Genomic DNA, 26,651 nt, shown 5'->3' with positions numbered 1-26,651 from the left:
TGCGGGCGCGCGCGGCTGGCCACCATCAAGAACTCCTTCCTGGGCTCGCCGCGCTTCCACCGCCGCAAGATGCAGGGTATGTGTGTGTCTTACCTCGCGTGTGCACTAGTGCGGGCGCGCGCGGCTGGCCACCATCAAGAACTCCTTCCTGGGCTCGCCGCGCTTCCACCGCCGCAAGATGCAGGGTATGTGTGTGTCTTACCTCGCGTGTGCACTAGTGCGGGCGCGCGCGGCTGGCCACCATCAAGAACTCCTTCCTGGGCTCGCCGCGCTTCCACCGCCGCAAGATGCAGGGTATGTGTGTGTCTTACCTCGCGTGTGCACTAGTGCGGGCGCGCGCGGCTGGCCACCATCAAGAACTCCTTCCTGGGCTCGCCGCGCTTCCACCGCCGCAAGATGCAGGGTATGTGTGTGTCTTACCTCGCGTGTGCACTAGTGCGGGCGCGCGCGGCTGGCCACCATCAAGAACTCCTTCCTGGGCTCGCCGCGCTTCCACCGCCGCAAGATGCAGGGTATGTGTGTGTCTTACCTCGCGTGTGCACTAGTGCGGGCGCGCGCGGCTGGCCACCATCAAGAACTCCTTCCTGGGCTCGCCGCGCTTCCACCGCCGCAAGATGCAGGGTATGTGTGTGTCTTACCTCGCGTGTGCACTAGTGCGGGCGCGCGCGGCTGGCCACCATCAAGAACTCCTTCCTGGGCTCGCCGCGCTTCCACCGCCGCAAGATGCAGGGTATGTGTGTGTCTTACCTCGCGTGTGCACTAGTGCGGGCGCGCGCGGCTGGCCACCATCAAGAACTCCTTCCTGGGCTCGCCGCGCTTCCACCGCCGCAAGATGCAGGGTATGTGTGTGTCTTACCTCGCGTGTGCACTAGTGCGGGCGCGCGCGGCTGGCCACCATCAAGAACTCCTTCCTGGGCTCGCCGCGCTTCCACCGCCGCAAGATGCAGGGTATGTGTGTGTCTTACCTCGCGTGTGCACTAGTGCGGGCGCGCGCGGCTGGCCACCATCAAGAACTCCTTCCTGGGCTCGCCGCGCTTCCACCGCCGCAAGATGCAGGGTATGTGTGTGTCTTACCTCGCGTGTGCACTAGTGCGGGCGCGCGCGGCTGGCCACCATCAAGAACTCCTTCCTGGGCTCGCCGCGCTTCCACCGCCGCAAGATGCAGGGTATGTGTGTGTCTTACCTCGCGTGTGCACTAGTGCGGGCGCGCGCGGCTGGCCACCATCAAGAACTCCTTCCTGGGCTCGCCGCGCTTCCACCGCCGCAAGATGCAGGGTATGTGTGTGTCTTACCTCGCGTGTGCACTAGTGCGGGCGCGCGCGGCTGGCCACCATCAAGAACTCCTTCCTGGGCTCGCCGCGCTTCCACCGCCGCAAGATGCAGGGTATGTGTGTGTCTTACCTCGCGTGTGCACTAGTGCGGGCGCGCGCGGCTGGCCACCATCAAGAACTCCTTCCTGGGCTCGCCGCGCTTCCACCGCCGCAAGATGCAGGGTATGTGTGTGTCTTACCTCGCGTGTGCACTAGTGCGGGCGCGCGCGGCTGGCCACCATCAAGAACTCCTTCCTGGGCTCGCCGCGCTTCCACCGCCGCAAGATGCAGGGTATGTGTGTGTCTTACCTCGCGTGTGCACTAGTGCGGGCGCGCGCGGCTGGCCACCATCAAGAACTCCTTCCTGGGCTCGCCGCGCTTCCACCGCCGCAAGATGCAGGGTATGTGTGTGTCTTACCTCGCGTGTGCACTAGTGCGGGCGCGCGCGGCTGGCCACCATCAAGAACTCCTTCCTGGGCTCGCCGCGCTTCCACCGCCGCAAGATGCAGGGTATGTGTGTGTCTTACCTCGCGTGTGCACTAGTGCGGGCGCGCGCGGCTGGCCACCATCAAGAACTCCTTCCTGGGCTCGCCGCGCTTCCACCGCCGCAAGATGCAGGGTATGTGTGTGTCTTACCTCGCGTGTGCACTAGTGCGGGCGCGCGCGGCTGGCCACCATCAAGAACTCCTTCCTGGGCTCGCCGCGCTTCCACCGCCGCAAGATGCAGGGTATGTGTGTGTCTTACCTCGCGTGTGCACTAGTGCGGGCGCGCGCGGCTGGCCACCATCAAGAACTCCTTCCTGGGCTCGCCGCGCTTCCACCGCCGCAAGATGCAGGGTATGTGTGTGTCTTACCTCGCGTGTGCACTAGTGCGGGCGCGCGCGGCTGGCCACCATCAAGAACTCCTTCCTGGGCTCGCCGCGCTTCCACCGCCGCAAGATGCAGGGTATGTGTGTGTCTTACCTCGCGTGTGCACTAGTGCGGGCGCGCGCGGCTGGCCACCATCAAGAACTCCTTCCTGGGCTCGCCGCGCTTCCACCGCCGCAAGATGCAGGGTATGTGTGTGTCTTAGCTCGCGTGTGCACTAGTGCGGGCGCGCGCGGCTGGCCACCATCAAGAATTCCTTCCTGGGCTCGCCGCGCTTCCACCGCCGCAAGATGCAGGGTCTGTGTGTGTCTTACCTCGCGTGGTGCACTAGTGCGGGCGCGCGCGGCTGGCCACCATCAAGAACTCCTTCCTGGGCTCGCCGCGCTTCCACCGCCGCAAGATGCAGGGTATGTGTGTGTCTTACCTCGCGTGTGCACTAGTGCGGGCGCGCGCGGCTGGCCACCATCAAGAACTCCTTCCTGGGCTCGCCGCGCTTCCACCGCCGCAAGATGCAGGGTATGTGTGTGTCTTACCTCGCGTGTGCACTAGTGCGGGCGCGCGCGGCTGGCCACCATCAAGAACTCCTTCCTGGGCTCGCCGCGCTTCCACCGCCGCAAGATGCAGGGTATGTGTGTGTCTTACCTCGCGTGTGCACTATTGCGGGCGCGCGCGGCTGGCCACCATCAAGAACTCCTTCCTGGGCTCGCCGCGCTTCCACCGCCGCAAGATGCAGGGTATGTGTGTGTCTTACCTCGCGTGTGCACTAGTGCGGGCGCGCGCGGCTGGCCACCATCAAGAACTCCTTCCTGGGCTCGCCGCGCTTCCACCGCCGCAAGATGCAGGGTATGTGTGTGTCTTACCTCGCGTGTGCACTAGTGCGGGCGCGCGCGGCTGGCCACCATCAAGAACTCCTTCCTGGGCTCGCCGCGCTTCCACCGCCGCAAGATGCAGGGTATGTGTGTGTCTTACCTCGCGTGTGCACTAGTGCGGGCGCGCGCGGCTGGCCACCATCAAGAACTCCTTCCTGGGCTCGCCGCGCTTCCACCGCCGCAAGATGCAGGGTATGTGTGTGTCTTACCTCGCGTGTGCACTAGTGCGGGCGCGCGCGGCTGGCCACCATCAAGAACTCCTTCCTGGGCTCGCCGCGCTTCCACCGCCGCAAGATGCAGGGTATGTGTGTGTCTTACCTCGCGTGTGCACTAGTGCGGGCGCGCGCGGCTGGCCACCATCAAGAACTCCTTCCTGGGCTCGCCGCGCTTCCACCGCCGCAAGATGCAGGGTATGTGTGTGTCTTACCTCGCGTGTGCACTAGTGCGGGCGCGCGCGGCTGGCCACCATCAAGAACTCCTTCCTGGGCTCGCCGCGCTTCCACCGCCGCAAGATGCAGGGTATGTGTGTGTCTTACCTCGCGTGTGCACTAGTGCGGGCGCGCGCGGCTGGCCACCATCAAGAACTCCTTCCTGGGCTCGCCGCGCTTCCACCGCCGCAAGATGCAGGGTATGTGTGTGTCTTACCTCGCGTGTGCACTAGTGCGGGCGCGCGCGGCTGGCCACCATCAAGAACTCCTTAACAATAAAAGTAAAATCTACTTTTTGCAAAGGTTATTTGTCACTTTTTGACATCTATCAATAAGTATATTTAGACTACGCCCCATAATCGCATCATCACCATCAAAAAGGCGTTTTCCACTAAGTTACAATAAGATGTATTTATTAATCGGTATTAACTATGAAAGAAGGCGAAATCTAGAAAAGTTTACATGACATTTTATTCTCTAAATGTGATCAGTAATACATTGTTAAAATCTTTCGGTTTCCTCATGTTACACCATGTATATGAACATCACCCTTAATAATTATCCCTTAGAACCTAACTATCCTTTTTTACCTCCAGCGTCATCAGAAGAAGTCCACTTAACTCCGGAATCATCGCCAGAGTTAACCAAGCGTTCCTGGTTCGGGTCGCTACTACTATCAGCTGATAAGGAGGAAACCTTCACGGCGCTCGTCAAGGGGAAACCCCTGGCTACCGTCAAAGCGGACCTCATACATGCCTTCTTGAGTGTAAGTTTTCCCAGAAAAAATTGAAAAGTCGCCGCCATTTTGATTTTCTTCGTTTGTGGTCTGATTGTGTCTAACTACTTTCAAAAACGACAGCTTCTTAAGTGTAAGTATTCTGTCCTACTTTGAATTGAAAGATAGATGGATAGAAGAGACAACTAAAAGTAGGCGCCATTTTGACTTAATGTATTTAACCTTTTGAACGCCACGCCTATCGCACGCGGCGCGTAATCGTGAACCTTGTCGGTACGCATGAAGGTTGATATTGGGCTGTAGCCGCGCGCGTTATATGACGTCTTTGGCGGTCAAAAGGTTAATCTTTGTTTTTTTTTATCCCAGGTAGTAAAATTTTAGATTTTTGTAACTTTGCGATGTCTACACGAAAAACGCTAACGAGTTAACCATATTAAAAATAAGTTAAGTTATTAGCATAAAAAAAATGAGCGTACCTCGCCATCAAACGTCACAGTTTGGCGAGTTTTATGAAATATACAAAAATATTACGAATAAAAAAAAACTGTTGATTGCGTCAATTTTTACGACAGAGCTGTTATTTTAGATAAAGTTCGTACTTAATGAATATGTACGAACTTGTCGAACGATATGTCAAGTGCCAGTCTACAAAAAAAGCCAAAGGTATGTCGGCATCTTTTCGAGTTTCGGCGCCATATCTTTGGCCTATGCTCTAGTAGATGGCGCCACTACTTTCAGACAAATTTAACACATAACACTGAAAGAATATGGATAAAAGTCAAATGGCGTTCTAAAACTTTTAATCATGTGTCGAAAGATGGCAGTAAATTTACTGTGGCTACAAAGTTTACTTTGACAATCCACTTCTATTTCAAATTCTCTTTTTTTCTAAGTTTTTAAGTATATTTAACGATTCCATCATTACAGCAGTTTGTTACTGCAATAAAATGTACAGCTAATAATAATATTGATTAGTTAGTATATTTCAGCATACTTGCCAATTTGTTAATATTGTTTTCAACAGTTAGTGTTATTTGAGTTTTGCATGTTTTAATATTAATGTTAATTTCTGAGCAACATAATTGTTATTATTCATTAGTGGAAACTGTTTGGCTTATGAATGTGTAATATGGTTAACTATATGTGTTGTTTTTGCCTGTTTGTTTCCCAAAGGTTTAAATAAATAAATAAATAAATAAATAATATTTTAATTACAGATAGCAGAGCTGTCTCATAGCGTGTTGAGCCCCATGTCATTTCGGGTGGAATATAAAAGGGGCTCCAACGCGCCCGCCATGTTTCAGAGACACGTCCGGTTTCAGGTAAACACTTCGACTATAACTCTGTATCTTTTTTTTTTTTTATACTACGTCGGTGGCAAACAAGCATACGGCCCGCCTGATGGTAAGCAGTCTCCGTAGCCTATGTACGCCTGCAACTCCAGAGGAGTTACATGCGCGTTGCCGACCGTAACCCCGACCCCCTCGTTGAGCTCTGGCAACCTTACTCACCGACAGGAACACAACACTATGAGTAGGGTCTAGTGTTATTTGGCTGCTGTTTTCTGTAAGGTGGAGGTACTTCCCCAGTTGGGCTCTGCTCTAGATCTGGAATGACATCCACTGGCTGTGCCCTACCACACGAAGCGAGATGACATTCACAATGCCCATACCTCTCATCTTTAGGTATTTAAAAAAAGGTAAACAAAATCTACCCTCATATGGCTCATTAAGCCAGTTGAGGGTAGATGAAAACATTACATGATCAAATAATGTAGGTTTAAAGTCAGGTCGTTCAGTGACAGATCCAGGCGGTTTTGTATTTGGTTGGTTAACCAAATAATGTTATAACTACCCGAAAATTTACAAATTGTTTACTTTTATTTAAATACCTAAAAAATAATAAAGAATAATAATAATAAAGGCGTAGGGATGTGACGACCCCATCGCCCGCTGGTTTTACCAGTGCAATCAGTCAACGCAGGGCAGCTTGTGGCGAGCTGTTGGGGAGTAGCGACCTCACGTACCCGAGTACGCAAGGAGGGTGGGTGGGACAGGATTCTCTGCCTCTGGCTTGCCTTAGCCGGCCGCCCAGAGTGGAGTCGTTAGAGCTATAAGCTCCAGGGGTGGAAGTGAAAAATTGCATAAGACGCGAGTTGGCACAGTGGCTGTTATCAGCCACTGGATAGAAAGCGGCGTACACCTCTCGACACCCCTGAGCCGACACACCGGTGTTGCCCTTGAGCCATCCTAGATGTCGCTCTTTGTGGGGGCCCATCTTGGGGGGCGAGTCACCGTCTGCCGGAAATAAAATTGAATACCGTTTTATTAGGCAGGCGTCCGGTTTTTTTATCCCATAGCCCAGTATTTAGTCCATCGCTTTCACCCAATAGCCCAGTTCATTTTAGATTCCATCAACTCTCAAATAGTCCTTACACCCTGGCGGGTGCTGCCTCTGCGTGCGTCCCATGACACGGGCAAGGGCAACATCCGCTAGGTGTACCCCTTACATTTCATTAAAGTGTCAAAAGGGCCTCTACGTGTTGGCTTCGGCTCCGCGCACGCCTCCCAAAGGTCCGGAACACCATTGGGAAAGACATATAATAATAATAATGGTCCGGTTTTTTTATCCCATAGCCCAGTATTTAGTCCATCGCTTTCGCCCAATAACCTAGTTCTGTTTAGATTCTCTGCGTGGGTCCCATGACATGGGCAGCATCCGCTCAGTGTACCCCTTACATTTCATTAAAGTGTCAAAAGGGCCTCTACGTGTTGGCTTCGGCTTTTTTTTTAATACTACGTCGTTGGCAAACAAGCATACGGCCTGCCTGATGGTAAGCAGTATCCGTAGCCTATGTACGCCTGCAACTCCAGAGGAGTTACACGCGCGTTGCCGACCCTAACCCCCTCCCACCGTCGTTGAGCTCTGGCAACCTTACTCACCGGCAGGAACACAACACTATGAGTAGGGTCTAGTGTTATTTGGCTGCGATTCTCTGTAAGGTGGAGGTACTTCCCCAGTTGGGCTCTGCTCTAGCTCTGGAATGACATCCACTGGCTGTGCCCTACCACACAAAGCGAGATGACATTCACAGTGTCCATACCTCTCTTGTGGACGTAGTTTAAGGACGTACCCGGGTCCGGCTCCGCGCTCGCCTCCCAAAGGTTTGGAACACAATTGTTCCGTAATGGGAAAGTTGTACAAATAATTATAAAAACATTTTCCTACTCCTCTACTGTTATCTGTCATTTATGCATTCATTAACACGAATATAAGAACATACATAAAAGGTTTCAAGAAAAGTCTATATTGTCTATTCCTCATAAAAGCTCTTGTGCTTTTATAAGCTATAATGTTACTGCGATTAATGGCTACCAACCTAACAAAACCAAAACGAATACAGTTTTAAACTAAGTGCATTGATGCCAACTTACAAAATATTCATTTGGTTGCATAGTAAAAATAATTACGTCATAAGTCAGAAACACGCATGTGACACCCGTAATATAGCAACACCCATAGACTACGAAGACCGCTTAGCGTTGCTTGTTAGTCTCCGTAGGCTACGGTGGCCAAAATTAAGAAAAAACTGTCCAAAAAATTAATTTAGCAAGTAGCAAGTACCAGGGCCTCATGAGTTACGAGGAGGTGTCGCCGACCGGCCGGCCGCGGCCCGGGGCGGGCCGGGCGCGGAACAAGGTATGCTCGCGCGTCTGGGCTATATACTTTTGCTGTAATTTGTTTACCTAAATTAAGATTTATTTTTGTTGACTCGTAGGAAAAATATTGTATGCAACGTTGTATAAGTAGGTCAAAAAATTCTCGTGGCGTATTCCTTTACAATGTTCGCCTACGCCTTCGGCTCCGGCTCACATTGTAACTCACGCCACTCGCCTTTTTTGACCCTTCTTATACAACTGTTGCATAAAATACTATTATTTCAGGCCATAAACCCATAAAATGTTACACATACAAAACTTATTCTATGTTATGCTACAAAAATACAATGCTGGAAGAGATCCCTGAAAGGGATAAGTTCGCGTTTGTATAAATGATGTGTGTTTTTTCGTGTTTTATGTTTCTTTTTGTACAATAAAGTGTTTTACTACTACTAAAAATAGATAACAAAAAATTATAATAATAAATTCAACATTCAATTATACAATTAGATAAATAAATAAATATTATAGGACATTATTACACAAATTGACTAAGTCCCACAGTAAGCTCAATAAGGCTTGTGTTGAGGGTACTTAGACAACGATATATATAATATATAAATATTTATAAATACTTAAATACATAGAAAACACCCATGACTCAGGAACAAATATCCATGTTCATCACACAAATACATGCCCTTACCAGGATTTGAACCCGGGACCATCAGCTTCGTAGGCAGGGTCACTACCCACTAGGCCAAACCGGTCGGGAATAAAAATAAAATATTAAAAAATAAAATTAATTTAAATATTGGTAAATAAATATAAAAATTAAATTAAAAAGATAGAATAAATTACATCAACAAATTAATTGAAATCTAATTTGAATGCTCTTTTTATACCACGACGGTGGCAAGCAAGCATACGGCCCGCCTGATGGTAAGCAGTCACCGTAGCCTATGGACGCCTGCAACACCAGAGGTGTTACATGCGCGTTGCCGACCCTTTAAAAATCTGTACACTCCTTTTTTGAAGAATCTCATACTTTAGACCCTGCTTAATTTAAATTAGTATTTAATTGTATAAATTGTATTAATTGTATTGTATAAATGTATGTTCCAGGTTGATATTTCGACTATTACCAAGGCGCCGGGCGAGAACGGGAAAGAGTATCTATACGCTATCACTTTCACACTATTGTCGGGTAAGTTCAATATCACATTTAAAACTTTCGCGTTTTGAACACATTTCAATAGTTATTTGTGTCCCAAGGGAGGAAAAGTAGGTAATTGGGTACTTGACACATGTTGAATTTTATAACAAAATTTAGTTAAATGGATAGAAAATGAGCCATCCATTATAAAAAAAGTGGAATTTAAAAAAATATATTGAGATTATAAAAAAATACAAGGCTCGGAAAATCTAAAAAAAAAAAATTTTTTTGTCTTTCAGAAATAGAAAAGAAAATGGTACCATTCGATTCCTTACATTTTATTGAAAAATAAATTGTATGACAATTATACACATAAACGCAAGGGTTTCAGGGTCAAAATGGCAATTTGCTTGATCTTCCATACATTTAGGACAGACTTATATGATGTGACGTCACATCACCTTATCATTTTGTTAGAGGCGTTTCAATCGTCGAGTGCGAGCGTCAGACTTTAACTCTCATTTCTGATCTTTGTGTTGCTTAAATGCCATGAGTCCTGTATAGACATTTGATCCTCAGGAAAATCAAGATCGTTTGACGTTATTTACAAAAAACAGTCAAGTAGCCAATTGCGTGCCGCGTGTAAAATTGTCACCTGAGCCGAAGACGATGGCAAAGACACGCGGGATGGAATGTCCTACCGTTTTCTCCCGTGGTGCGCATACTATTTTTCTTATTGACGGAGGCAGAAAGCGGCAACTTCGTTTAGCGCAGCGGGAGCAAAGTTGACGCTTCCCGCCCGGAGGGCAGAAATAGTTATTTGCTTTACAAGGGGGCAAAGTTGTTGTTTAACCGCTGGTGCTAATATTGATACCCGAGCAAGTGAAAGATTCCAAAATTGAAGTTCGAGAAGTGGAATGTTGAGCGTTGCGAGGGTTTCAAGGCACGAGGGTTAAACTAACTTTGCCTCCGAGTGAAACACATAATTTTTCACCACACCAACGCGAGGACAATACTAACTATGAAATACCAAAAACATCAAAAACATCAAATAAAAGTCTATTCCACCAGCTAACATAAGGAAACAACTCAAAATTTGCATCTGATTACTTTGCCCCACATGTGGATAAAATACAACTTTCTCATTAGTTTTTGAACAATCAAGAGGGCCTTTACCAGTTGGTGTGGTGAAAAACATATTTGAAACCGAATCGCTAATTTATTTTGTTACCTTTATTTCCGACGTTCCGTTCCGACGCAGGTTTCACTGGTCGTGGCAACATTTATCCAGCAAATAGGCCACAGGGGCACTTTTACATGTCCATTTTTACAAACAATAAAATTACAAAAACCAATTACAAATATGGAATCGATGAAATAATAAATACTTTATTAGAGATGTATACTGTCTCTAAATGTTAAATTAGACAAAAAAAAAACTATGATAAAAAAATATAACCAACAAATACTAAAATTCTTTAGAGATGTATAAGTCTCTAAGTGTCAGAAATAAAATATAAAAAAGATATTAAATTATCCTTGGAGATGTAGAGGGTTTACAAATTATAACTTATCCGATAACATACCGCTTGCCCTTATTGGTCAAATGGGCCAATTAGCGGTGTTCTGCCTTTTCGCCGAAGTTATATAAGGAAAACCTTCGCCGTTTAAGAGTTTCTTATCACGCAAGCCGCTCAGCGATGATAAGGAATGCCCGGCCGGACTGTGTACCTACACCTACTTGTGTATGAGCTATTTAGTTATACCCGCCGATGTATTTCTTGTACTTAACTCATTCGTAATTTTTATATACTTAATGTATATTTATTTATCCTATGTATCACAACAATTTATAATGTAAAAAGTATCCACGAATGGAGTGTCGATACAAACCCGACAGGGTTTCACGGCACTTTTCTGTTTAGTTCAATGTAAAATATTGACCGAATTTCATTTGTCAACCAACTTTTCGCAGATGATTTATTTTGGCAACCTACATTCGGCAAACTTTTATGATAACGTTTTTTTTGGTACAATTATTGTTAATTAGATTGTTATTATGGTATACAACATTTGGAATATATTTCTGTCGCCAAATCATAGATTTGGCCAAAAAAAATACGATAATCATTTGACAGAGACATGATAGGTGCGACGACGAGCGAAGCGAGGACGAAAAAAATAATTTTCGGTAATAATTTAGAGAACCCAATTAGCCCACCCTCCTTTAAAATTTTTTTTTTTTAAACAGGCACTGAAATTTTTCATAGAGAGAAGACTCATTACTATAGTAGGCCTACTATAGTAATGAGTCTTTTGATTTGCAGTGGCGTAGCATGAACTAAAGTAGTCGTGGGCGATACCACATCGGCAAGGCCTTTTTTTTAATGTGTTTTCCCAAGGTAATAAAAAGGGTGACTGCGAGGTCCCTCTAAAGGCACCCACTGATTACCAGTTCGCCGGACGATATCGGCCTGTCAGTTATTCGCGATTGTCAGCTTTTGCGAATAACTGACAGGCCGATATCGTCCGGCGAACTGGTAATCTGTGGGCCCCTTAAGAGCCCGGTAACGATTTTACAGCATAAATGTAAAATTCATAGATTTAGTAGTTGAAATTGTACACCTTTTGTTACTTACTATCTAAATAACAAGTTTTGGTTTCTATTAACACGTTTACTCATCTTGCCTTTTAATATTGAGGTCGCAAGCGAGCGTCCCCGGTAATATGTGACGACAAGAGACAGTTTTTAAAAATTCATCAAAAAATTATGGCGGTGAATTATACAAAATGATGTATAAGAACAGTTTTAGCAAATGTTGTAGAATGTTTAAATATCAAAATCACGTTGAAATTAAGTCGATTTTCAGAGAAATAGTAACTCGTTTTGAAGTAATTTCTGGAGAAAATAGATTTCGTCTAACTTTTATGTACACTACTTCAAATGTATAATAACAAAAATGTCCTTTATTAAAGTTGAAGTACAGGATATGTGTAATACTAAATTACCATTTTGAGCAGTCCAAACTTTACGAAATTTACAAATAAGATCGACAAAATCAATGCTTTACGCGCGTTTATCTAAACGTCCATCAGAAAAAGAATCATTACTAATTGAGTCTGTTTAAAAAAATAAATAAATGAAAGATAACAAGACGTGCTAATAGAAACCAGTACTTGTTATTTCTAATAGTTAACAAAAGGTGTACAATTTCATCGACTAAATCCATCAATTTCACATTTTTGCGACTAAAATCGATAACGGCCTCTTAAGAGCGAGGCTGTGGGTGAGGGACCCATTCGCCACTGTTGATTTGAGTTCGCGTCATCTGTAAATGTGCGGATCTCTGTTTTTTTACATAATTATTGAAAGTCATAATGTAATGACTGTCAGATTATCATTAGCCATCATTCTGAAATCGTTAACTTTTCAGAACTTTTAGGTTATCCTATAGATAGGTTAGGTTACGTATGTTTTATGGCAATCCTGATATGTTGCGCGTTTCTGAAAAAAAAAAAATACAAATTATGAGTAACGAAAATGCGGACAAACAATACGTTATGACAAAACTTTTTTGTCATAACGTATTGTTTGTCCGCATTTTCGTTACTCATAATTTGTTTTTTCAAAATTGTTTCCCATAATTTTTTTTAACAATTATGGCCTGGATGCGAGTCCTTTAAGAGGCTGTCAACACCCAATGTCCTTGAAATTTATGTTACTTAAACAGTTTTTTAAGAAAGACTATTTGTTTTAGTCAAGTAAGAAAAATATATGTTCATATTAATTATATTTCAAAGACCGTGGTCGTACTCGATACACGATTGAACGAAATCGGCTCGATAGAAAATAATTGCAAAGATTGGTCTTAAAATCACAATTAAACGGTTCTATGTCTTTATTGTTTTGACTTATGGGTCTGCAATTAAAATCACAATTTCAAAACATTTATATCTAAACCGTGGTTGAGTAAAATATTACACTAATAATCAACTTTTTTTTATTTAAATATATTTCTTATTATTCCCTTGCCCAGGCCCGGTAACATGCGACAGTGCTATCTCATTTACTCCGATAGAAATAGACAGTGTGCGCGCTTTAGGTATTGACAGCATCTTAAGCCAATAGAGAGCCGTAAATGTGTAATGAATGCAAGTCGTGCGCGTCACACCCCGCAGGCAACATCCGGCGCTTCCGGCGCGTGTGCGAGGTGGTGCAGGCGGCCGTGTGCCGCGCGCCGGGCGCGGGCCGCGCGCCGCCGCTGCACCCGCCCAGCCCGAGGGCTTCCAGGAGGAACATTCCATCACATCGTAAGTTTTTTTTCTACTCTCAGCTGTAAGGTTCTTTTCCTACTCCTCTACTGTTATCTGTCATTTATGCATTCATTAACACGAATATAAGAACATATATAAAAGATTTCAAGAAAAGTCTATATTGTCTATTCCTCAAAAGCTCTTGTGCTTTTATACGCTATAACGTTACTGCGATTAATGGCTACCAACCTAACAAAACCAAAATGAATACAGTTTTAAACTAAGTGCATTGCTGCCAACTTACAAAATATTCATTTGGTTGCATAGTAAAAATAATTACTTCATAAGTCAGAAACACGCATGTGACACCCGTAATATAGCAACACCCATAGACTACGAAGACCGCTTAGCGTTGCTTGTTAGTCTCCGTAGGCTACGGTGGCCAAAATTGAGAAAAAACTGTCCAAAAAATTAATTTAGCAAGTAGCAAGTACCAGGGCCTAATGAGTTACGAGGAGGTGTCGCCGACCGGCCGGCCGCGGCCCGGGGCGGGCCGGGCGCGGAACAAGGTATGCTCGCGCGTCTTGGCTATATACTTTTGCTGTAATTTGTTTACCTAAATTAAGATTTCTTTTTGTTGACTCGTAGGAAAAATATTGTATGCAACGTTGTATAAGTAGGTCAAAAAATTCTCGTGGCGTATTCCTTTACAATTTGTAACTCACGCCACTCGCCTTTTTTGACCCTTCTTATACAACTGTTGCATAAAATACTATTATAAAGATGTACTATCTTTATAATATGTATAACCGATTAATACTAATGCTGTAGTGTATTTTTGTATCCTTTTGGGTGTAATTCGATATTGTTGTGGCAATTCTATGTCAATCTGGGTAATGTCATTTTGATATGGCAACTTAATTGTTTTTTTAATGACGATGGTGACATATAATTGAGAGGGAGACTTGACGTTTATGATTGAATGATTTTTCCTGCTTATTTTTAATTATAATTCATTAATAAATGGGAATAACTACTAAAAGTGATTTTACTTGAATAAATAAGACGAGACCCTACACTTCTTCCTCGCGTTGTCCCGACATTTTGCCACGGCTCATGGGAGCCTGAGGTCCGCTTGACAACTAATCCCAGATTTGACGTAGGCATTAGATTTTACGAAAGCGACTGCCATCTGACCTTCCAACCCAGAGGGTAAACTAGGCCTTGTTGGGATTAGTCCGGTTTCCTCACGATGTTTTCCTTCACCGAAAAGCGACTGGTAAATATCAAATGATATTTCGTACATAAGTTCCGAAAAACTCATTGGTACGAGCCGGGGTTTGAACTCGCGACCTCCGCATTGCAAGTCGGACGGTCTTACCGCTAGGCCACCAGCGCTTCATGAATGTTTTTTTCCTACTCCTCTACTGTTATCTCTCATTTATACATTAATTTACACTAATATAAGAACACACAACAGGTTTGAAGAAGTCTATATTGTCTATTCCTCATAACAGCACTTGTGCTTTAAAATTGCTGTAACGATAATGCGATTAATGGCTACCGACCTAAAAAAAAACAACATTAATGCAGTTTCAAATTAAGAGTATAGCTGCCAACTTACAAAATATTCATTTTTATCCATCCTATTCGGAAAGTTCACCTTTCATAGGTTGATAGCCGGGTGGAAATAGTACATTACGATACAAGTGCGAAAAATAGGAAATTCGAAACGAGTGGCGATAAATTAAAACACGGCCGAAGGGAGTGTTTTAAATCGACACGAGTTACGAATTACCTATTCACACATGTATCGTACAATGTTTTACAGTACATATGGCCCTTTAAATGTTCGACATAGTAACGTAATATGCTAATTTTCGCACTAGTGCGGTAAAGTAGCACCATATGTACTGTAAATTGCACTTCCCACCCTAGGGTGGAAAGTAATTATTCTTTAATTTGTACTTCGAGCAACTGCTAACAGCCATATATCCCCCTAAGGCCCAAGATCCTACCTATAGTACTTATTCAGTTCAAAGAAATTTAAATCATTATCAATTGGAACAGAGTTTCATTTGCTTTCTTTCGTTCGATTTTCAAACGGAGCAAAATCAACTCTATTCCCTGCATTATAGGTTGAAATTTCAGTGTCAAATTTTGGATTTTTCGTTTGTATGGCTGGGCCTTAGGAGGATATGCCATATTATTAAGTTTTCCTACTCCTCTACTGTTATCTGTCATTTATAAATTCATAAACACTAATATAATAACCTACATAAAAGGTTTGAAGAAAATTCTATACTGTCTATTCTACATAACAGTACTTGTGCTTTAAAATCCCTAAAACGATACGATTCATGGCTACCAACCTACAAAATCAAAATTAACACAATTTCAAACTAAGCGTATTTCTGCCAACTTACAAAATATTCATTAGGTTGTATTGTATAATAGAAACAATTATTGTTTCATAAGTCAGAAACGCGCATGTGACACCCTTAATATAGCAACATTCATAGACTACGAAGACCGCTTAGCGGTGCTTGTTAGTCTCCATAGGCTACTGTGGCCAAAATTGAAAAAAAAAACAGTCGAAATATAGAATTTAGCGCAGAGCAAGTACCAGGGCCTCATGAGTTACGAGAAGACGTCGTTGACCAGCCGGGCCGGGCGGGCCGGCGCGTAAGAATGTATGCATCTTACAAGGAAGGGTACCCAACTGTCCGATTCCGATTTGATTCATTTTGATATATGTTATAGAGTAGTCTAAAATAACGGACACGTTTTTTTTTTAGCTGCCCAAACTCAACCTATTGGGAGAAATTGTCCTCCAAAGTACTTAAAAGTTACTAAATCTTCTAACTCCTATAGAAAGTGATGCTCAAGCAACTTGCTAGTTAATGACTGGTTTGAGTATATGTTTGAAAGCAGCAAAAAATGATGACCACGTGTTTTGTTATATCGGCTAAAACTCATTTTTTCCTAAAAAAATCGACATTCTAAGTTTTATAATATCTTATCACTATAGTTACACATAAAGACGGGGGTTTTTTTAGGAAAACTTGAGTTTAGCAGATATAACAAAACACGTGTACATTATTTTTTCCTGCTCTCAAACATATACTCAAACAAGCCATTAACTAGCAAGTTGCTTGAGCATCACTTTCTATAGGAGTTAGAAGATTTAGTATTTTTTTAGTACTTTGGAGGACAATTTCTCCCAATAGGTTGAGTTTGGGCAGCTAAAAAAAAATACGTGTCCGTTATTTTAGAATACTCTATAACATATATCAAAATGAATCAAATCGGAGTCGGACAGTTGGGTACCCTTCCTTGTAAGATGTATACTTTTGGATTGCTTACCTATATGATTCCACTAGTTTAAACATTCAATAAGGCTTGTGTTATGGGTTAAATGACGTTTTGGTAAGTTGATCATTGCAAACGTCAAAATAAATAGCGAGTGAATTAATTATAAAGTACCCTGAAATACGACGAATTGACATTAATTCTGTTAAAATATCATTAGAACTCACTGAAAGAAATATATGCCATCCTTTTTAGGGTTCCGTAGTCAACTAGGAACCCTTATAGTTTCGCCATGTCCGTCTGTCTGTCTGTCCGAGGCTTTGCTCCGTGGTCGTTAGTGCTAGAAAGCTGAAATTTGGCATGGATATATAAATCAATAAAGCCGACAAAGTCGTACAATAAAATCTAAAAATGTAATTTTTTTTAGGGTACCTCCCCTACACGTAAAGTGGGGGTGACATTTTTTTTCGCTTCAACCCTAGAGTGTGGGGTATTGGAAAGGTCTTTCAAAACTAATAGGGGTTTTCAAGAAACATTTTTTGATAAAGTGAATATATTCGGAGATAATCGCTCCGAAAGAAAAAAAAAATGTGTCCCCCCCTCTAACTTTTGAACCATAGGTCCAAAAAATATGAAATAAATCGTGGAAGTAGAGCTTAAGAAAGCCATTAAATGAAAACTATAGCGGACATGATCAGTTTAGCTGTTTTTCAGTTATCGCAAAAAGTTTTCCCTTCATAGTAAAAAGACTTACTTTAATTAGGTACTGATTATGCAAATTTGCCTATTTGTTTAACTCGGGTGAAAGGTACCGTTTCATCCCTTGGTTAACAATTTACTATACTTTAAGCTCCAATTTAGCTTATTGTGACGGAAGAGTAACTGCGGAACCCTACACTGAGCGTGGCCCGACATGCTCTTGGCCGGTTTTTTTCTTGTTGTTTTGCTAATTATAAGCGGATTTTTTCACAAAACATTTCGTCATGTTTGACAGTTGTTGTTGTCGACGGCCGAAACGAGACTGGGAGCAAAAGTCGTGCCCAAGGCGAGCATTAGTTTTGTGGGGCCATTTTTTTCGACTGATTGTGAATCCACCCTTCTATTTTCCAGCGGCCAACGAGATCCCAGACAGCCCAGAGACCCCTCATCATCAGGAACACGAGGACACCACCTTCGATGCCACCAAAAGCCCAACGAATACCAGCCACAACTCTATAGACAACCTAGACCAGGTACTATAATAAATAAAAATTATAGGATATTCTTATCGGATCCCTTTGTTTGGCATAATTATTGAAAGTCATAATGTAATGATAGTCATATTATCATTAGTATTCATTCTGAAATCGTTCACTTTTCAGGAATTTTCTTGGGTTATCCTTTATATAGGTTAGGTTAGGTTTGTTTTATGGCAATCCGGAAAAATTACGCGTTTCTTTGGTAAGAAAAGTAGTCAGCGATAAAAGCTTGTATCAAAAATGAAATTTTTGCCAAAATCTTATTTGAGCTCTAGCAGACCTCTATAGTTATTCTAGTTCATTGGTGTTAACTTTAAATGTTAGTGTTAACTTATAAATGTTGTTGTTTACTTATAAATGTTGTTGTTTACTTATAAATGTTGTTGTTTACTTATAAATGTTGTTGTTAACTTACAAATGTTGTTGTTAACTTATAAATGTTGTTGTTAACTTACAAATGTTTTTGTTAACTTATAAATGTTGTTGTTAATTTATAAATGTCGTTGTTACAGAATGGCTCTCACACACTGGGGTCGAGTTCTTCAGTGACTAGCGGTTCTAGTGGATACAAAGTAAGTATTTACTCCTTCATACACTTTATTTTAAACCTAGATATTTATTTACGAAGATAAGAATTTTGTCTATAATAAATACTTAATAGGTATTAAAATAGTACATTACGATACAAGTGCGAAAAATAGGAAATTCGAAACGAGTGGCGATAAATTAAAACACGACCGAAGGGAGTGTTTTTAAATCGACACGAGTTGCGAATTACCTATTCGCACATGTATCGTACAACGTTTTACAGTACATATGGCCCTTTAAATGTTCGACACAGTAACGTAATATGCTACTTCTCGCACTAGTGCTATAAAGTAGCCCCATATGTACTGTAAAATACTTGTTACTGTGTTGTTGTTGTGTTGTGTTTGTTGTTACTGTCCAAATCCAAATTCTTTGTTTAATTATGTTAAAATGAATAACATTGATTTAAAAAGTTATATCTAGACACGCGGTAGCGTGTCCAGCCAAGTTCAAAGAAAAACTGGCGACGCAGCAACCGTGTGTTACACGAACCATTTCGAGCTACTTTTGACCCCTTCACAACTTAAAACCTATTTAACCTGCACATATGAAATTTGGCAAATTTATTGAAGCCCCTTAGCTTGTCTACAATACAAATTTTCATAAACGTCCCTCAAACAGTTATTGATAAATTAACGTTTAAAAATCGGCATTTTTGTGACTGACTGACTTATAGATCAAAAACCTATCAAAAATATAACCCAGTTCCAGATGACCTAGAAACTTGAAATTTGGTATTAATGTAAAATATTAATTGTATATAGAGGATATAATCCCGACCCGGGTACGTCCTTAAACTACGTCCAAAAGAGAGGTATGGGCATTGTGAATGTCATCTCGCTTTGTGTGGTAGGGCACAGCCAGTGGATGTCATTCCAGATCTAGAGCAGAGGCCAAGTGGGAAAGTACCTCCACCTTACAGACAACAGCAGCCAAATAACTCTAGACCCTACTCATAGTGTTGTGTTCCTGCCGGTGAGTAAGGTTGCCAGAGCTCAACGAGGGGGGCGGGTTTAGGGTCGGCAACGCGTATGTAACTCCTCTGGAGTTGCAGGCGTACAAAGGCTACGGAGATTGCTTACCATCAGGCGGGCCGTATGCTTGTTTGCCACCGACGTAGTATAAAAAAAAATCAGAAAAATGAAAATTATGGATAATTGGATGGAAACAAAATCATATATAGATAATCATTATATTAATTAACACTTATAGGCCATAAAACCTACCCCACTTCTAGATGACCTAAAAACTTGATATTTGGCATGAAGGTAGACTATTAAACGAAATGAGAGCCAAGTTTAATGTTAAGAATATGTGTTTGTTGACTCGCCGACAAAAGAATTGAGATTTATATGGGTGCCAAGTTCTGTGGTGTGTAGAAAATTCTGATTTTACATAAGATTTGTCTTGGCTGGGTTTTACGTATATGTTATTTTGGTCTTTGTTACTTTTCTAAAATTTGGTTTGACCTGTTTTTATTATGAACTTGGATTAAATCTACATACTTAATTTGCTGTTCGGAGGCTGACGATTCCTTTAGGAATTTAGTTTAAATGTCTTTTATGATGAAATGTGGTTCAATTGCCAGTTGCGGCTCTTTTTGTCACTTTACAAGATTACTTAATACTTAAAGGTATTAGACAACGTGTTTTTCGTTTGTAACTTTTTGGGATTCCTAAAACTGGTGATTTCCACTGCGATTGGCTCTTCTTCTAAAAAGTTTGCCGACCCCTGACATTTATGTACTTACCTTTTTTTCAATGGGCAAAGTTATCCTAAGGTCTAAAATATTTTAACTTTACCCTTTAAAAATTACGAATGTCTGTCCGATTGTCAAGACAGAAAAGCGCCTAAAGGAAATCTAAACAAACGCTCGATTAATAATCTATTTCCGGTGCGCGAGTGAGACAGCGCTGCAAGTCTAAAGCGCTGTCTCGCTCGCCGTTGATGATACAAAAATGCTGCATTGCTGTAACGCTATCAATATGCATGATGACAGTCGTCCGATTGCAGCAAAGTGTGCGGCGGCGGCGCGTCGACCGCGAGCCGGCGTCCGCCTCCCTCGACCACGAGATCATGAGCTGTCCCAGAGAGCTGCCCGGTGAGTATTCATCATGAAAACATGAGCATAGTTGTGAGTGAGCAAAGTTCTAGGCGGGCAAAATTGTGGGTGAGCACAGTTATGGTGGGCAAAGTTGTAAATGTGTTAAATTGTCGGCGAGTATAGCTGTAGGTAGGCAAAGTTGTAGGTATACACGTAACTAGCTTATAGCAAAGTCTGTGGCGGCGACGCGTGGACCGCGAGCTGTCCCAGAGAGTTGCCCAGTAAGTTTTGTATTAAGAGTGTAAATATTGGGTGGGTGGGTAAAGTTGTAGAAATTGCTGAGGCCAATTGGCAATGTTGTCAAAGGTTTTAATAATAAAATGGAGATTACTCCACTTTCCACTAATATTAAATACCTACGCTATTTTTTAATGAATCAGGCTGAATGACAGTATTATTTAGTATATTTTTATGAAAAATATTGTGTATTGTTTCATCCATCGCCGTATCCACACGGTACAATACAAATATAACTCTTTTCAATGGAATTTATTTTTGTATTAATAGTTAAATTTCTTCTCATTCACATTTTGACAAAAGTGCCTGAATCCTACTTTTGTATCTGCAGTCATTTTACTCAAACTCTACGACTTTATCCAATGTTATCAAAATCCATAAGGGCTTAATCTATCTAATATTATAAATATTATTAATGTAATAAACCGGCCCTAATTTTACTTTCTTTTTCTTCATGAGCCGTGGCAAACTGCTAAACTGTTCGCAAATTAGGCAGCCGGTGGAAATCCTGTTCTATAAACGATTTATGGAAGTCTTAACGAAGCCTATTTTTTTTTCAGGCACCCATACAAAACGCTCTTCCTCCGAGCACCGAGACTCGCTAGACTCTCGTTCGTCCCTCAAAGACGACCTGCGCCGCAACAACAGTTTACGAGAGCGCCGCGGCGAGCGAGACTTGCCGCGCGTCGCGTGAGACTGTCAAGACAAGCACTTGATACGACACTTACTTGGGCATAATCGTCCTAATATTGTCGAAATTGAGGTAGCGTGTTGAGATCTAGTTTTTAAACGTTTGACGCTTAGTTGACTGAGTTTACAGTTGACTTGATAAGCATGCGAACGAGGCGAATAATGAGAGGTTATTACCATTTTTTCAGCGTCCAAATACTCCAGATATTTGCCTCGTCATTCGTCTCTCGACTCGTTGTAAATGTAAATGCGTGACCTCTTGCTTAGTCATACTATGTCGAGGAAGTTGAAGTAACTTGTGGGCAAAGTTGTATTTTAGAACAGTCTATGATGTCTCGTAAAAACGAAAATTTCACGTGTAGGAGGTTTTTTCAAAGAGACTCAGAAATTGCGTGTTTGATTACTTCGATTAATAATGCAGAAATAACGCTAATACCCGTGGAATACTCCTATTGTTATATCATGACGGCAAAGTTGCGATAGTAGACACAATTTTAGTAATATCATATTCATATGGGCAAAGTATACGTGGCGTCTGGAGTGGGCAAAGTTGCCATAAAATATAGGCAAAATTGCTACATCTTGTTGGTAAAGATATAATAAATTTTGTTTTCATATGGGCAAAGTTATGTCCAAGATGTATGTTGAGGGTCGTCGTATGTTGATGAATTTCAAATATAATCCGTTTGTATTTCAAAGTTTTCATAGATGTTTGAATTTGAAATTCATGAATATTATAACTTTGTAATCTACTATGACAACAACTCGCAGACTCTTTGGGCAAGATCATTATTGTTCTTGTCATACAAAATATGGCTGTATTGGATTAGATACCATTGGTATTGTATTTTACACTGTTTGGTATTGGTAGCACACCATACAATGTATTATACAATAGTACAAATACATTGTACATGTACTTTTGTATTATACATTTTGTACTATACACATAGTTACCAAAGTTTGACACAATTGTATGTGACAGATTTATTGTGAGACGTCACGTTGAAATGTATTAGATATCGCAAATCATTTCATATACGTTGGTTGTATTAAAATCTGTAGAATGTTTTTTTAGTTAGACCTGAACAAAAAAAAGGATGAAGCGGTTCACTAACGCCAAAAATCATTCTACCTATTTAATACTAATAAATAAACAAATAATACGCGTGTTGTTGAGATGATAGTTTTTGTACAGTTTTAAATCGCTAATATCTTTGGTGTAAATTGCAAAACATTTTAATATACTAAATTTGCCCGTATGAGTTCTCATTCGATATTTAAACATATTCAATTCAATTAAATGCTAAATCAATACTAAATTAGATATTTGTTTTATCATGTTCACTGCCAACGTTTTCGTAGCGCTACGCTCGTGGCCAATCCCAGCGTTTTACCGCTTTGTGGAGGAAAGCGACTACGAACAGAGGATCCGCCGAGCGGGTTCCCAGCACTCAATGTGTTATGTATTTATTACTTACAGAGTTTTGATTTCTATCCAGTGACATTTTTACTTCGATATTCATACGAGAGAAAAACATATGACGTTTTGTGTGGGCAAAGTTGCAATATTAGGCATAATTGAAAAACAATCGTGGCATTTACACCAGAGATAAGCATCTAGTCAAATTCGTTTTTTTACGCCAAAATCTTAAAAGTATTAAGAATAGATAATTAGTTGGCTTAGGCTTGGTATGGAGTGCACAAAAATGAAAACGGATGGACTTATGAATGGCTATTTACAGTTGACATTGGCGTAACTATGACGGCACTTTCTTGAATTATTAGTAAGAAAACCATGTTTTTATATCCCAGTACAGTCGCCATCATATATATCGTTGCGGTAAAGGTGCTCACAAATATATGAACACGCTGCTATTGTAATGGCGTTAGAGTACGTGTACAGATATTTTTGAGCACCTTGGCCGCTCCGATATATCTGATGGCGATTGTACAAGACAGTTCGATCAACTAATTCAGCATTTTGACAATTATCTGATTTTATGAATATCGGGGTTAACGTTATAACCAAAAATAATAGTTTAAACAGCCTTAATTTGTTTTTTATGGGGATACTTGTATTTAAATAAATTTATCCCATAGCAAAACCGCAAAAACATGACGAAATTGTTGCAAGTATCAGTACCCCTAGTGTAAATATTTTCGACAGCGAAACGTGACGTACGCGTTTGCGTTAAGTGTCATTTTGTATGAGATTTTTGACTTTCCAAAACGTCCCGCTTGGCGCGCTGTTCAAAAACCCATACAAAATGAGACTTAACGCAAACGCGTACGTCACGTTTCGCTATCGACTAAATTTACACTAGGAGTACAGTACCCCTAGTGTAAATTTGATCGACATCATAACGTGACGAACGCGTTTGCGTTAAGTCTCATTTTGTATAGGATTTTGAATTTCCAAAACGTCCCGCTTGGCGCGCTCTTTCTAAATCCAATATAAAATGAGACTAAACGCAAACGCGTACGTCACGTTTCGAAATCGAATTTATTTACACTAGGGGTACTGATTATTCTTAGTTACGCCAATGACAGTTATAGGATTTTAAAAATCTCACAGACGCTTCCTTAAAAACACGATTTTCGAGAAAATTCGGCAAACTTCCAATCTTTAACCGACTCTGGAGTGGATGTATATATTTATTGGCGAATCTGCTGAACAATTATGATATACTGTAGAAGATTTTTGGGACATGATCGTAAATAGTATTATTTCCTATTTTATGAAATAACACAGTCATAATTTAAAACATTTAAATATAGGCATATTCTCTCGATCTGGCGGTATGCATTGAAGATGCTATAAAGAAAATAGGAAATACCAAAAATCTTCAAATATAGGAGTGCTTTCGGTATCAGAGTCGGTTTTTTAAAAGTATTTCGAAGCCAAATTTCGAGTTTTTAACGCCCAATGAGAATTAGCGAATTTTTTTATATATACTATATATAATAGCTGTATCTAGTAAGCTTAATTGATGTACGTTAAAAGTTATATGTGTTGGGGGTATACCTTAGTTTTAAGATCGAAACTTAGAGATGGTTTAATTTTGCCGTTAACTCCTCATCATAATTATGTTGTACCATTATTATTGCACTTAGAAATAATAGTACAGGTATTATATTACATTAAAATTAAATTAAAATTCAGGTATTATTAAATTAAAATTGACTATTATTTATCAGTGGGTTATTTAATTTAAAGTACACTACAGTTTTCAAATTTAGGAAAATTGAAGTTATTTCTACCTAGAATCACGAAATCTTTCGATCCTAATAGGAGAAAAAAACCCTACAATTCTCTGTACATTTTTCGTTTCTTCCATTCCGTTATCGTCTTACAAAGTCTATGAAAAATCTCTTTTTTTATTCTATGAGAATCGAAAGAGCTCGTGACACGGTATTTTTATTTCTAAATAATTTTACGCGAAATAATTTTTTTCATTCCCAAAGCATGTAGTCATCAGTTTAAATAAAATACCCAAATGGGCTGGTCTTTCAATTAAGATGTATCCCCGACGTGTATCATTATTGAAACCGCCCATTGTATGTTAAATGCTATCCATGTACTGAATTATAATTAACATAGGTAAGGCCTGGAGATGTAAACTTAACGCTGTATTTTTGCAAAGAATGTGTTTAAAGAAACCCTATAAAATTTTCGGACAGGATTTTTGACCGACAGTCAAATGTATTATTTTGTTTATGGGCAAAGTTATAACAAAAACGTGATAGTTATTATATTTCGTTTTTCTTATAACTTTGCCCACAAACCACTTGATATAAAATGTATTTAAAACATTGATGATGATCATGTTAGGCAATATTTCTTGTTAATTATCAGGTCATAAACGTATATATCTATGCTATGACCTTGACAGTTCATGTTTATAAGTTCCCAGTCTTAGTCAATCTTACGAGCAATACATTTTCTTTGGGACTGCCTTCGGTCATCTGTCTTGTCTTACCTACTGCCATATTAACCATAGGCATTGCTTATAGATTCTGCAGAAATCGGTTAATGGTATATAATACACGTATATATTTATGTATTTTCTACTTCTGATCGTCATATTGTAAATTCCAAGTGGATTACAGTACTTAAAGCAAAAACTGTCCAGTAAAACAAGTAGATGTTACCATTCCGATTTCTGCTCCTATGTATAAATAAATTATATAGTGTGCACATAACTTAGTCGAAACCGGTGTCCACATTAAATATATGTATAAATGCTTATATGTCCGGTTATATACTATTACTGTACGCAGGGGCGAAACTTGCCATATGTAACAAATATGTCAATTTAATCCGACTTGGAGACCCTTTCATTTGTGATAATGATTTTATATGATAATAATAGTGAGTACAGTCGCCATCGGATATATCAGAGCGACCAAGGCGTTCACAAATATCTGAACAAAGCTTCCATTATCTCTTGAGAATGGAAAGATGATTGTGAAAGTGCAAGGTCAGATATTTTTGAACAACCTGGCCGCTCCATTGTATGAGGATTATATGAATAGCACCGACATACATACACATAGTTCTAAATGTCGTAAATAAAATCGTATTCTATCATTAAATTCTTACAAATGAAAGGGTTATCTATAATGATTTATATTTAATTTAATTTAATTTAAAATATTATTTTGTTTTATTTGTTAAACATAATTTAAATTTGTATAAACCAAATAGCTGAATATTACTGTATTATTGACTAGCAGAGGGCGATAAATATGTCTGTATTAAGTACGTGAAAGTCTAATTTTATTGTAGATCTCAGGATGAACTTCAGAATCACGTATATTATCATATACAAAAAATCACCTAAACATCATAAATGTCATACCTAGGTAACATAAAATACATCTAGTCACTTATTTATATAATTTTCATGAAGCAGTTTTCTGTCAAAAACTGCTCTTACTTAGTTATTTTTAAAAGATTATGTAACTTTGCCCGTTTAATGTGACTTTGCCTACTTTATTTAAAAATCGTAAAACATTATACGATAAAGAAAATTCACTTATTCGAAAACGAAAGAAAAATGTGCGTTCATAGTATTTCGTAGTAATAGTTATGGGCAAAGTTTCTAACTAATTAATCATTTCTGGTTTCACTAAACTACATCGTTGATAGAACATTGCAGTATTGGATGTTAAGTTATTATGCCACAGGGTGTCTCCC

At 40.7% G+C, this 26,651-nt stretch overlaps 1 protein-coding gene across 1 annotated transcript in view; it reads left to right on the top strand.

Moving 5' to 3' along the window:
- The window catches only part of LOC133533123 (serine/threonine-protein kinase BRSK2-like), a 73,277-nt gene extending 49,081 nt beyond the window's left edge, over window positions 1-24,196 (top strand). Inside the window, exons 19-26 of the mRNA XM_061872082.1 lie at window positions 4,071-4,240; window positions 5,428-5,532; window positions 8,995-9,076; window positions 13,205-13,336; window positions 17,702-17,823; window positions 18,342-18,401; window positions 20,431-20,518; window positions 21,319-24,196. Of these exons, the coding sequence (XP_061728066.1) occupies window positions 4,071-4,240; window positions 5,428-5,532; window positions 8,995-9,076; window positions 13,205-13,336; window positions 17,702-17,823; window positions 18,342-18,401; window positions 20,431-20,518; window positions 21,319-21,452 (893 nt within the window). The 3' untranslated portion in view covers window positions 21,453-24,196. The remainder of the gene's footprint in view (window positions 1-4,070; window positions 4,241-5,427; window positions 5,533-8,994; window positions 9,077-13,204; window positions 13,337-17,701; window positions 17,824-18,341; window positions 18,402-20,430; window positions 20,519-21,318) is intronic.
- Window positions 24,197-26,651: the final 2,455 nt, after the last annotated feature.

The sequence above is a fragment of the Cydia pomonella genome, chromosome 28, assembly GCF_033807575.1.
Source record: "Cydia pomonella isolate Wapato2018A chromosome 28, ilCydPomo1, whole genome shotgun sequence".
NCBI lineage: Eukaryota > Metazoa > Arthropoda > Insecta > Lepidoptera > Tortricidae > Cydia > Cydia pomonella.
This window is presented reverse-complemented; position numbering and strand designations above follow the sequence as displayed.